This window comes from Vanacampus margaritifer, chromosome 8, assembly GCF_051991255.1.
Source record: "Vanacampus margaritifer isolate UIUO_Vmar chromosome 8, RoL_Vmar_1.0, whole genome shotgun sequence".
Classification (NCBI taxonomy): Eukaryota; Metazoa; Chordata; class Actinopteri; order Syngnathiformes; family Syngnathidae; genus Vanacampus; species Vanacampus margaritifer.
The window spans coordinates 14,907,293-14,921,403 of record NC_135439.1 but is presented as its reverse complement, the minus strand read 5'-3'; the positions used below and the strand labels follow the sequence as shown (position 1 = coordinate 14,921,403).

Below are 14,111 nucleotides of genomic sequence, written 5' to 3'. Positions count from 1 at the left end.
TCAAACTGGTACGTTATTGGTGTGCGTTATGGCAGAACAATATTAGGGTGGAGGAGAAATGTCTCCCGAGTACGAAGTTATGAAATCAGAACCTCGAGCCAGGAGACAACAGTTGGGCCGTCCCACTGCGCAAATGGTAAACCTCTTTTCCTGGCGTCTTCCAGGAGCTCGTGCCTAAAGATGGAATTTAAGACAAAGGGAAAAGCAGGACTACTAAGCAACAAATACAAGTTGAAAAAAAAATAAAGCAATGTCGGGAGATAAACGTAAGCCTGTACTTTTTCTTCATCCTGCGATCCCTCTCTGCTTGGGTGCCCAATTTTCCCAGGGTCATAGTGTCTCCAACAGCCATGTCAAAGTCTGAAATACATTTTTAGTTAACAGTCTGCAACAGTATGAGTTACGTGAAAAAATTATTGGGACTATGACCAAGCCAAAAAACGTATATACATTTCTGGGAAGACTTTCTACAAGATGTTGGACTTTGTCTGTAGGAATTTCGGTCCATTTATCTAGAGTAGTGGTTCTTAACCTGGGTTCGATCGAATGATTCGAAATGATACGCCCCGCTTGGCCATCATTGGCGACAGGTGTGATTTCATACCATCTATGTCGAGCAAAAAAAGGAAGTGGTTGGACGAATACGTGCAATATCAATTCACATGTATAATGGAATGTATGGTGTTCCACAGGGTTCAATTCTGGGGCCTCTGCAGTTTGCATTGCATCTGCTGGTTTCCATGTTAAGAAAACAGCGATGGTTGTTTTAAAGTGCTCTATAAATTTCGAGTTGATTTGAGTGATGTGAGTCAGCGTTCTATGTACTGCATGGTTTGAAATGCCAAGAATTCAACTCTAGCACATTTAGCTATCTAGCTAAATTAAAGGAACTTGCTTTCAAACATTAACAAACAATTAAAATGTGACCTAACTAGTCTAAACATGACTTTCTGATTAATATTACATTTGTGCAATATAAGTTATGAAGCAAAATCCAGCCGTTTTAATCAATATCAGAAGGCGGCCATTTTGCCACTTGCTGTCGACTGAAGATGACATCAATGTTGCTCAGAGCTCAGGTCAGTTCCAGTAAACAGGTGAGCTGTGATTGGTAATTAACTGAGCCTTGAGCAACTGTGATGTCATCTTCAGTCGACAGTGGCAAAATGTCTGCCCCCTGAAATGGATAAAATGGCTGGATTTTGCTGCACAACTCCTATTCCAAAAATGTAATATTAATCAGAGTGCCGTGTTTAGAAGAGTGAGATCACATATAGCATATTATTGTCAAGAAATGGTTAAGGTTGACGTCCTCTTTAAGATGCATGGAGATGGGGAAGACAAGAACACAACATTTTCTGAATTCAAGGTGAAGGGAGGCTGCTCTCCCTGTTCCTTTTATTCACCAATAAACCCTACCTACCAATGTCTAGAATTTGAAAAAATAAATAAATAAATCAAATTTTATTTTTCAATAAAGGGTTCGGTGAATGCGCATAGGCAACTGGTGGGGTTCAGTACCTTAACGAATAAGCACCACTGACCTAGAGGAATATTTTTGGCTCAGTGATGTCGAACGAGAAGGCCTGTCTCACATTCTCTCTTTGTAAGATGAAAAATGATACTCTACTATAGTCTAACCCAGACCTCGGATTGATTAATCAAAAAATAATTAGCATAATGTGTGTCAGCAATACTCCATAGTGAGTCTACCTGTTATCGCTGGTAGAGGTTGTCCATCCCTGACAAAATCTCTGGTCTGCTCCATTCGACCGCCCTTTTCCTTTTTCCCAAACAGCCGGCCAATAGATGACTTAATACCTTTCTTCTGCTTTCTGCAATTAGTTTGAATGAGACATAATAACGTTAGCTAGGAGTTAGCTACGGCGTACTTTTGTGTGTGTATGGGCTTCAAAATACGAACTAATTGTCATCACTTCCTGTTGCGTGAGTGTGCATACCCTCGCCCATCCTCCAGACTGCCTGTGAATTGAGCGAAATTGGTTTCCAGACGTAAACTGCGCGGCGAAGAAGGAGGCGACGTCTCGCACTTGATCGTCGCCTTGTCCACCTCCACTGGTGACTGAAAAAGTAGCAAATCTCAGCAACAGGAAAGTAGAAATTTAGGAAGAGGAGATTTATGGATATGGGAGGGAAAAGGGAAAGAGTAAAGTTCAATTTTGCTTACTGCAACTTTCCTCCGGTGTTTCCTCAAGTCGCTTGGCTATCAGAAAATAAAACACATAATTAGCAAAAAAAAGGCTTCACCTCTTCTGAACCTTGTGCTGTCTGTGTGATTGTCACCAGAGTCATGATGCCGAGATGGTGGCTGGCGTTGCGTGCGTGGTGTTTAGGCGTTGAGTGGCCGCTGGTAGGCGGCGAGGAGGACGACGCCAAGGACTGGGCCGTGGCCGACGTGGGTAGCGCCCGTGGCCGAAGCGTCACGTTGAGTCCGTCCATGCTGCCGCTGTTCATGCGTGACTCAATCTCGTCCGAGCGCAGGTCAGCTGACTCTCTCTCCACCTGGATCATCCTGGGCAGAGCACACAATAAATGTTAGCTTAGCACTGGATGTTTTAACCACATCTATCAAGGTGTTCACTTAATTGGTGCTGGCCCGATTAAAGTGGAAGTCAATCTTAAAGATTTCTCGACAATTATATGTGACCTCACTAGTCTAAACATGACATTCTGATTACGGTAATATTACATTGTGGAATGTGAGTTATGAAGCAAAATCCAGCCATTTTTATGGATTTCAGAGGGCGGCCATTTTGTTGGCTGACGATGACATCATAGTTGCTCAGGGCTCAGGCAACGACCATTCACAGCGCACCAGTTTTCTGAAGCTGAGCTGTGATTGGCTGTTACCTGCGACCTGAGCAACATTGATGTCATCTTTAGTCGACAGCAAGTGACAAAATGGCTGCCCCCTGAGATGGATAAAAACGTCTGAATTTTGCAGCTTAACTCGTATTCCACTAATGCAATATTAACTACAATATCATATTTAGACCAGTGAGGCTGTATAGAACATATTATTGTCAAATACAATCTTGTGTGGGTGTTGACTTCCTCTAAATTAAGTTAATTATTACAAAACATAACTCACACTCTCTGCATTCCCATTACTGTAAAATAAAACATGTATTCTTTTAGAAACTATATTTATTTATGCATCTCAAACTAACCATATGAACCTCATGATAATGATATTATTGATAATGGGGTTTAATGTGATAATGTTATAATTATCACAATCTTGTGGTGAGGTTGGTGATATAAAAAATATATAATAAAAAAAATAATAATATAAAAAAAAATGTATATTGTATTAATAGCAGCTGGGAAAAAGAAAATAGGCTTGGCCATGTCATGTCTTGTCATGTCATTGTCATGTGCTCCTATTGGTTTAGCGGCGCAAAGCATCATGGTCTATGTAGTTCACAAAGCTGTGTTCAGTTGAAGCGAAAGCAAAAAGTATTGTTTTATTGACGTAGATGTTGAAAAATATTTGCTGGTATGGAGTGACAACCGCTAAAGTGGGCCAAAAAAAAAAAAATCCTAATTCAAATAAAACTGCACTAATAAACTAACCACCAGAGGGTGCTACAATTACGCAAATTGAATCCAACCTTGCCTTTTTAACAGACGTGCTGCTCTTAACTCATTTGCTCCCAATAACCTATAAATACGTTCTATTCTAAATTTTTTAAGTGTCCCAAAGACGTATGTATAAGTTATTTATTTTATTTTTTTATGTCTGAGCATACAGAAAGCTTTGATGCAGCCTCTCAACTGCAAAGAACGGTTGAAGAAATGGTAGTTATTACACAAACGGTCAGCAGGTGGAAGCAGAAAAAAAAGAGATCAACCAGGGCCATGCTGAAAAAAAAATTCTATTTTACTCACAATTATAAATAGATTTGTGAATATTCTAATGCTAATTGCTGTAAAACGGAAACAGAACTATACTTTTTTTTCCTGATGAAAGAAGAGACTCTAATCTTTCTATGTTTTTATAGCAATAGAAAACAATATTCTGTGGGCCTTGCAAAATCAGTCAAAATCCTGTAAAACAGCCGGGAGTGAAGGGGATTGCTTCTGTGAAAATGGCTGGGAGTGAATGAGTTTTAATATCGTGACATGACGATATTGGGGCAATTTTTTCCATTCAGTGATCACCACAGCGAATCAGTTGCCTGCATTTAACCCTGTCGTCTGCATCCTCTGCTCTCACACCAACTACCTTCATGTCACTTTTTTACACCCGTTCCACATGCTTCTACACTTCTTTTCCACACTCTCCATTGCTCTGGACTGTTGACCCTAAATACTTAAACTCCTCCACCTTGTTGGTCTCTCCTCCCTGTTACCTCACTCTTCCACTTGGGTCCCTCCCCTTCAAACATAGATACTACGTCCTGCTCCGTCTTCATCCCCCTCCTTTCCAGGACAAACCTCCAGGCCTCTAACTTCTCCTCCACCTGTTCCCTGCTCTCACTACAGATCACAATGTCATCTGCAAACATCATAGTCCATTGGAGAGTCCTGTCTAACCTCATCTGTCATCCTGTCCATTACCATAGCAAACAAGAACCACAGTTCCTTTCTGGGCACCATGTCGTAAGCTTTCTCCAGATCTACAAAGACACAATGCAGCTCCTTCTGATCTTCTCTGTACTTCTCTATCAACATCCTCAAAGCAAATAGGCTCACCACTCTATCTGCCATGATAGAACAACTTGAACCCTGCTACTAAACTTCTAGCTTTGTGTGTCCACCTGCCTCCTCTGCATCATGTCAACCAGCTCTCTACCTATTCCTGTCATAATTCCAACATTCAAAGTCCCTATTCTCAGTCCTAGACTCTTGGTGTTCCTTATTCTTTCTTCCTATGAACACACCTTCCTCCTCTTCTTCTTTGACCAACAGTAGTCCAGTTTCCACCGGTAGGTCAACAGCACCGATGGCGGTCGTTGTTAACCCGGGCCTCGACCGATCCGGTAAAGAAGTTGATTCACATGTTTTTGATTTGGCCAAAGTTTTACGTCGGATGCCCTTCCTGACACAACCCTCTGTATTTATCCGGGCTTGGGACCGGCGCAAGAAGACACTGGCTTGTGCCCCCTTGCGGCTACATTAATATCGCAATATTGCAGTTTTATCCCTATTAAAAAGGAACCGAAATGGGGCCATTTGCAAGTTGGCTGTGTTCACTCCCACAACGGTGCAAATGGTACTTTCTAATGTGCCCGTCTCGGAAAATAACAACGACTGCGCTTTACACTTGCGCTTGGCACAAAATTAGCGCCCTGAATGTGAGTATGAATGTTTGCCTATATGTGCCTTGTGATTCACTGGCGACCATTTCCTGCTCTCATGTGACCGTGAACACGCAAAGGGGTAGAAATTTGGAAGTTATAATGTCACCTTATCTCTTCGTTGATGGCATCAAGCTGCTCCTGCAGCATCAGAGCGAGAGTCTGCGCGTCCGATTGACCGCTTGGGGAGAGCATGGCCGAGCTAACGTCGTCATCCAGGTCAGACTCGGCCTCGATGTCGCTGCCGAGGAGGTGGCTGACGCTCCCTCGCAGCGAAGGGTAATCCTGCTCGAACATGCCGCAAACCTAGACACAGCAGAAACACACGCGAGCGGTAATGCATTGAGCAAATAAACAACACGGGTGGATACTAGTGATATTTAAAAAATAATAAGAACTGGCACACTTGAGTGTAGTTATGAACATGAATGAACGAGAGACTTACATTAGAGAACATGTCCATGTCAGCAGGTGAGGGACAGATAAAGAGAGGTTAGTAGAGAATGAAGTTAGGCATGAAGATCACCGCATGAAGATCCTCATCATAGACCAGCGGCGCACAGAAGCTTACGAGCAAAGCAAAATGTGGTCAAAACACGGGCATGTAAACTCCATTTTGGCCACACGGCCAAGAGTGCCTTCAAGTGTGAATCATGATGGCTCGGCAAAAAGTTATTTGCACCTTGTTTGGATCATCTCGCAGCGCTGAGAGTCTGCCCTTTTGTGCACGCCTGATCACAGTTGTGCTGTAGTGGCCATCTTGGCCCTCCACCACCGAGAAGCGAAGGTCGCTTGCACTGCCCAAATGAGAACTGAGGCGACATTAAACAAACAAATGAAAAAAATCATGTTGTCAATCATGTTGTTAAGTAAGGTGACCAAAATAGTTGAAGCACCTCTCACACTTCGTTGGGCAAGTAATATTTGTGTATTGGAAAATAAATAATAATTGAATAATCAATATGGAATTGATTTGCCTTTTTGAGACCAATATTGATTCATAAAACCATGAATCGATTATTTAAATATCGCATTTTTCCCATAAATTCTTAAGAATTGTTTTTGTATCTTACATTTATCTATTTAAAAGTATTTTCTTAAATTTATGAAAGGCCTGACTTATTGCACTTTAAGACAATTCCAAATATTTTAAGTTTATATTTACAATTATGAAATTATTTTCATCACATCCTTACTGATATCAATGTTTGTGTAACACTTAACTGATTATAACACGTGTTACTTTCATCCATTTTCTTAACCGCTTGTCCTCACAAGGGTCGCGGGGGGGGGTTGCTGGAGCCTATCCCAGCTGGCTTCGGGCAGTAGGCGGGGTACACCCTGAACTGGTTGCCAGCCAATCGCAGGGCACACAGAGACAAACAACCATCCACACTCACAATCACACCTATGGACAATTTGGAGTGTTCAATTAACCTGCCATGCATGTCTTTGGAATGTGGGAGGAAACCGGAGTACCCGGAGAAAACTCACGCAAGCACAGGGAAAACATGCAAACTCCACCCAGGAAGGCCAAAGCCCGGACTCGATCTCACTTCCTCTGCACTGCGGATGTGCTAACCAGTCATCCACTGTGCCACGTGTTACTTTCATTGATAAACTGAATCATTTGACAAGTTACTGCCTCTGCAAAATTTACTTTGGAAGTTAATATTTGTGGAGTTTTTAATCATGTCCTTGACATTTAAGAAGAATTGATGATCGGTTTGAACTGAAGTGATCCAATCGAATAATAATGTTCCTTATGCCATCTAGTGGAAGAGCATTTAATTGTTCTGTGTGTCTTTATAGTCACTACATAAAACAGATAAACAAAGATAAATTTGTGGTAAAAAAACAAACCTAAAGTTATTTTCAGATCAATTGTGTGAAATTACATTATTTCTCATAGCACACTATGTACCACTGTACAGTGGTTGGGAATCACTCCATTTGATTGTACAGGTACTGCATATACACTGCAATATGCAAATGTGTGTGTACCGTGGGTGACTTGAACTTCCATCTCCAAATGCCCCACTGCGACGTTTCAAATGGTCAATCTCGTTCCTCAGTTTCTCAATCTCGCCAATCAGACGTTCCTACGTGAAAAGAGGATTTTTAAGTGAAATCTTTCAAACAACACAATTCAATTCAAAACATAAATACAAGTATTTTCAAATGAAGTGGACGCTTTTCCTGGATTTACAGTGTTTTGTAAAGGTTTTGGGGAACGTTATTATTCATTGTGAGTTCTAAAATATTATAGCCTTTAGCTAGTTAGTTAGTTCAGGTGTGTCCGAAGTAGGGCAATTTGTGAGCCACCATCCATTTTTAACTGGCCCGCGGCATATAGTACAAATCAAATCAGCTGCTAATAAGTGTAGACTAAATATGTAACTAAACAAGTATGCAATTAAACAAGTTTTGACACCAGTTTTTTTGTTCTGAATGTAGAAATGAGATTCGACTGCTGTTCAATTCAGATATTTTCTGGTGGGTTACAGGATATCGACCACCCCAAAATCTTGCAAACTCTATTAGCCTTATAGAAAGCTGTTCAGGCAGCAGTTAAAAAACACGCACACACACACTGGAATATATGAACAATATGCAATTGCTTGATTGACTCGATAAATTAAAGTATAACAAAAATTAAAAATGTCCCTTGCATTCTTTAATTTTTCTGTATGTCGCCCTCTGAAGAAAAAGTTTGGACAAACCTGGTCTAATCAATAAAAAAAGTTAAAACAGAGGAAACAGCTAACTTGATGTTTTCTGGTAAAAATAATACATATCGACGCTGCTATGTGAAAAACACTTATGTCCATTTTGGTCTTAAATTATTATTATTATTTTTACGTTTTTGGGATGCCTGCATTCATTTTCATCCCCAAAACATAAAAATGTAAAAAGAAAAAAGAAAAAGACAAAAATGGACATAAGTGTTTTTCACATAGCAGCGACAATATAACATATATTTTGGTTAATCTTCATATATAAACCAAGTAATTAATTCCTCCCTACAGCTAAATGACAAATGATGTGAATACATCAGTTTCAGATTGCTTTTCAAGTGCACTAACCCGTGTGTGATGAAATTCTTCCAGCTGTTTCTGACAGTTCTCAAGATCTTGAATAAGAGAGTTCTAGACACAAAGATGATGAAGTCATGTCAAAACATCTATCCAAAGTACAAATTGCATTTTAATTTTAATCGGCCTCGCCTTGTCCTCCAGTGCAGCCATGCGTTCCTTCAAATGGAGCTGCAGCCGTTCATTGGACTCAGTGAGGAGACGGTCCACGGTGTCGGATAAACGCTTGTTGTGTTCTTCATTCATCTTCTCCCGCTGACGAGCCTGATAAATGCAGCCAAGACCAGACTTCATTTTCTTGTGATTGTTTATGCTGCTTAATCGAGACCTTTCTGCATGGATTAAAGCATGACGTGCGTGCTTAGTCAAAGAAGACAAGCTGCCAGATAAACTGTGGGTCAGCTCGGTAAACAATGCTTCTGGCTTAATTACAGCCCTTTTTGTGGCAATGAAAAGCGATGCATATTGAAGTCAATCAACCGAGACGCACAACAACACGTTCTCAGATAACGCCATCAACTAAATATAGACAAACAATGGGCAGTGTGAGGGAAAAATTAGCCTAGCGTGAATTCCTCCGAATCTAAAGATAGCAGCAAATCACTCTTATATTTTGAGGGAGGGGGCGCAGGCAGGCGAACGTGTCGCAGGGACGATATGTGGATTTGGTTCAAATTCATGCAACAATGAACCAGGAAAATGATGTCTGTGTGTGTGTGTGTGTGTGAGTGTAAGCATGAGGGAGCACAGAGGCGAGGCATCCAGCTAATGTGAAGCATCAGTCCACTCACACACACACACGCATGTGCACACGCACACACACTGAGAGGTCAGAGAGATACTGCAGGGCACGCACACACATTCTTTTACACAAACACATATACAGACCCTTCCTAGTTCTTGGTTCTTCTCCTCCAGTTGTGACTCCAGCTGTCTGAGCCGCTCCTCCACGTTGCCATGGCGCTCCTCAGCCTAAAAGGGGGGACACTTATTCATGCATCTTATCTTAAACTAAATAAAACTAAGCAACTTTTTTGAAAAAGTAAAACTAAAAACTAACAAACCTGCTTTAAAAACGAATTAAAACTAACTAAATTCAAGAAAAAAAGGGGGTCAAAATGAATGTGTTAATTTGGAGTTAATTTAATTTCCCTTTAACAGCACTAATTTTTTTAATGTGCGATTAATGACCGCCCCTTACGTGGAAAGCCTGTGGGGAATTTCCAGAAAATTTTGCAATAATAAATTGAATAATAATGCATATATTTGTGGAGACTGGGGTCAAGTTGTATTTTACAATTTTAAAAATGTGCAGAATTTTACAAGTGACTTCATGTTAAAGATTATTTATTTAATTAATTATTATTATTGCAAATGCAATTATGCCATCTAGTGGCAGAAAAATCAACACAAATCAGATATTACACTCGTTTTTATTATTATTATTATTACAATACAGCACATCTTTTTAATTTTAACTCAATTTTATGAATTATTACGAAATTACTGTATCAATGATTAAAAGATGCAGCCATATTTATATTAGTTTTACATTTTTCCCCACTTTTATGTTCACCAAAGTATGAAAACTTAATATTTTATTGTACATTTAGAACAGATATAAAATGTGCGATTAATCGTGAGTTAACTATTGAAGTCATGCGATTAATTACAATTACAAATTGTAATTGCCTGACACCCCTAGAAAAAGTCAAAACCAAATAAAGAGTAACTATTGTGAAAAATCCCAAATTGTTATAACCTGCGATTGATGGATAAAAATCAATGTATATGACTGACGCGTGCATTAAGAATTTATAGGGGACGGGTTAATGATAAGCCATGGCTTCAACCCGTCAGCCCTTCTTTTCGGATGTTAACGTTGCAAATGATGTGATCGATGTAACCTGTTGTAATAATGTGCCAGAAAGGAAAAATGAATAAATCAAATCAAAACCCTGTATACTATGTGTGTGTAACCTTGGACAGTGCTGCTACTCGCTGTGCCAGCTCAGCCTCCACCTCTGGCAGCGTCTCAGCCTTCCTCATGGTTTGAGCCAACCTCTGCTCGGCCATCTCCAGCATCTCCTGCAGCTGGCGCACCTTCTCCTCACTCTGACTCACACAAAAAACACATACACACATATTGGAGCTAAGTGTGACAGCAGTGCACAGGAGACAGTCGAGCAGCCAGTGAGGACACGCTCATGCGGAGGATGTTGCTTGAATTCCCTATTGAGACCTGAACTCAGATTCACCTTGCACTTCACATGAACCTTCTTGATATTACCAAGTCTACGACTCCCAACCCATTACCTTTCATATACATACTGTAGACTCAAATTATTTACTAGTTGGAATAGTCAATGTATCCGTTTTTGGAACTGCTCCCTCATTTAAATCATATTTTATGATGTATTTTATACTGACATTGTCTGCAGCAATAAATAAATAAATACGAGAGCAGAGCGTTTTTATTTTTTGATTGCTATTTAATTTTATTAATATATTTATTGTACCTATTTCCACATTTATTTTTATATTTATTTTTAATCTTGTTTATTATTTTTGTATTTATTTTTCTTTTGCTTATATGTGTACATCTAGTTGTTTTTATATTCATTTATATAATTTTTTTGCACTTCATTTTTGAATTATATTTTTTCTAGCAGTTTTTTATTTATTTATTATTTTTGCAGTTTTGGTCCTCCATTCTATTTAATTTTATTAATATATTTCTTGTACCTATTTCCACATTTATTTTTATATTTATTTTTAATCTCATTTATTATTTTTGTATTTATTTTTATTTTGTTTATGTGTGTATATCTAGTTTTTATATTCATTTATATAATTCTTTTGCATTTCATTTTTGAATTATATTTTTTCTATCAGTTTTTATTTATTTATTTATGTATTTATTTATCTATTATTTTTGCTGTTTTGGTCCTTCATAATAATTATAGTACATTTCTGCATAAAAAAACCCATCCAGGCCAGACATTTAAAACCATTCAATGAAAAACACTAGTAGCAGTAACAGAGCATGCCTTCTTGTGCCTCGTGACGACCTAATTCTTCTCACTGCGTAATTTAATTAGCACCTAATGCAACCCTTCATATTAAGGGACCGTAAACCAAGGACGCTCTGTATTATTATGATTTTTTTTTATTATCTGTCCATGATGAACCCATGATGTGCGACCCACATTTGAACACTTCACCTGGTCATGGCAGTACTTTATTAAGTAAGAGTATCACATCAAATTATCGATTTTCCTGTTAGTTTGGCATGTTAAAAACTGGAAAGGGAGGAAACAGTTAGCTTTGCTCAGTTAACTGTTTAAAAAATATAAATACATCATGTATGTTGTTAACACAAAATTATAGTGGTTTTACTTTTACACTGACTCGAGTATGCAAAACCCTGCTGGCTATTTTGCTAGACACCCTTATTGGCTACATTTGATGAAATGGAAACTGTTCTTTACTTTTCTTTCAGGGTTGTGAAATGGGATGATCTGGTGACATAATAATAGTGCTGCAGCAGAGGGTAAAACAACCACCTAATGGTTCAAATGAAAAGCTACTAATGCTAAGGAAGTTAGCAACTCTAATCAAATTTAGTCATATGGTGCCCACTATTGACTATCTAACAGAGATGATTAAAAGTATATATTTACTATGTACTTTGACAGTAGTAAAGTTCAACATTAAGTACGGCTTGGCTACTTGTGTGCATCTTACCTGTCTGTGCAAGGAATCCTTGGTGGCCAGTTCGTTCTCCAGCTTGTCATTGAGGTCGTGGATGTGTGTGGTTTCTCGCTGGGCAGCAAGGTAACGTTTTTCCAACGTTGTTATTCGTTCTTCCATGTCTTCTCTCTGCGAGCACAGCGACACAATCATATTCAACCACAAAACCAAAAGGGCTTTTAGCTACAATATGTGTGCCATGGCATTAATACAAGTATGCTTGACAAAATGATTATTTCAGATGTACAGTATTTAAAATGTCCACATTTGAATGCATCATATCATTGTAGTTATTGGCTCAGCAGTTAAAGGTTAATTTAAGTGATGAATAGTGCTCAAGATTAATGAGACCTTCAAGGTTAGAAAATCAAGGTTCAACACACATTATTCAAAACTTTAGTGGGATTGATTGCTCTTACCCTCCTGTGAACTCTAATAAATTATATTTTATTAACCTTTTATCTTATTTTGCTTTACCTTGCACCTCACCTTGTTTCCACTACAAAAACGTTATTGATTTTATGTTCACATTTCTCACCTCTCTCTGCTCCCTCTGCTGTTTGATTGACAGCTCCTCGCTGCGACTCAGCTCTCGCCGTGCGCTCGCGAGCTCGGCCTCCAGCTCGGTCACATGACCATTCAAAGAGGCGGAGTGCTCGCGAGTCTGGGCCAGTTCCTTATTGGTTCTGTCCAACAGCTCTTGAAGCTCAGACACACGGCTGCCATCATCATGAACGTCTATGGAGCCATTGGGCAGTCTCTGCAAGGTGGACGTGCACAATTAATGAATGTGCAAGCAGATTTCAGGAAGCAAAAAGTGGTGGTGAATTTAACATGTTAATGCCAACAAGAAAGATAGCTAATAAAGATGACCTAGATAACACTGTGGATGTTTGAGGTTATGTTGCCATGTTGTTGTTTTGATGTTTCTCCTCTTTTTACAACTCAAAGTGAAGTGGATTAATTGGACAGACCTTAAGGGACACATATTCAGACAGGCAACCCAGTGGGCAGTCCAAGTTATTTGGACTCTGTTGCCTGATTATGATCACAAAAAAAACAAAAAACAAACGCAAGGTGTACCGGTAATACAAGCGAACACACCAGGTGATTCTCTCACTAGTTTGTTTTTAGAGAATCAAACGTTCCAAACTGACTTAAAATGCCCATGATCTTTAGTCCAGCTTTTTCTCCCTTTATCACCCTGCTACTGAAGCTAAGGCCAATGGTACCAAAAAAACTGACTGTACAAATACAAACAATTCCTGATGCTAAAAACATGAAGGGTTGGAACTACTATTGGTACAATAAGTGATCATGTAAGGTCAACACAACCAAACATAAAATAAAAAATGCATCATGAACAGAGGTGGCAAATCTAGGTCCAGAAAGTAAAAACCCTACCACAGTTTGGTTTTAGCCCCTGATGCTAGCTAGTTAGCTAGCTCCCTAGCAGGTAAACGAGCATTATGGGAGCTAGCTAGCACCTGGGGCTAAAGCCAAACTGTGGCAGGGTTTTTACTTTCTGGACTTGGATTTGCCACCTCTGATCGTGAAGAAGTAAAAAACATATGTAAGACTACTACTACTAATAACCAACTAGCATTCTGCTAATTCTAATCAAAGCTAAGATAAGCCATTCTTAAAATAAAAAGGGAAACCTTTCCATAGTTGGAAGCGGATTTTTTGAATCCAGCCAGAATGCTGTCAACACAATTACGGAACGAGGATTTTGTGTGCAAGTCCGAGCTCTAATTTAGCTAAACACAAATAGTCACACCTGAGGATAAGTCGCACAACCAGACAAACTATGAAAAAAGTGTGATTTAGGGTCCAGTAATCACTATTAGTTAAAGTTAAAGTCGGAATAAAGTGGGTGTGAAGCAGTGTGATTGAAAGTCAAGCCAGTCAACAGACTGTCATAAAATAAATCACAGAG

General features: G+C 39.3%; 1 protein-coding gene across 2 annotated transcripts in view; it reads right to left on the bottom strand.

Moving 5' to 3' along the window:
* Window positions 1–14,111, bottom strand: part of ppfia4 (PTPRF interacting protein alpha 4) — a 69,226-nt gene that overhangs the window by 13,623 nt on the left and 41,492 nt on the right. Inside the window, exons 7-21 of one of the 2 annotated variants that reach the window (XM_077573094.1) lie at window positions 12,711–12,932; window positions 12,167–12,301; window positions 10,400–10,534; window positions 9,308–9,391; window positions 8,552–8,683; window positions 8,411–8,473; window positions 7,329–7,426; window positions 6,007–6,136; window positions 5,434–5,609; window positions 2,305–2,533; window positions 2,189–2,224; window positions 1,962–2,083; window positions 1,714–1,835; window positions 279–360; window positions 93–174 (exon numbers count right to left, since the gene is read on the bottom strand). In XM_077573094.1, coding sequence (XP_077429220.1) covers window positions 93–174; window positions 279–360; window positions 1,714–1,835; window positions 1,962–2,083; window positions 2,189–2,224; window positions 2,305–2,533; window positions 5,434–5,609; window positions 6,007–6,136; window positions 7,329–7,426; window positions 8,411–8,473; window positions 8,552–8,683; window positions 9,308–9,391; window positions 10,400–10,534; window positions 12,167–12,301; window positions 12,711–12,932 — 1,848 coding nt within the window. Of the gene's footprint in view, window positions 1–92; window positions 175–278; window positions 361–1,713; window positions 1,836–1,961; window positions 2,084–2,188; window positions 2,225–2,304; window positions 2,534–5,433; window positions 5,631–6,006; window positions 6,137–7,328; window positions 7,427–8,410; window positions 8,474–8,551; window positions 8,684–9,307; window positions 9,392–10,399; window positions 10,535–12,166; window positions 12,302–12,710; window positions 12,933–14,111 lie in introns of both variants that reach the window. The other variant, XM_077573093.1, reaches the window with a different exon arrangement.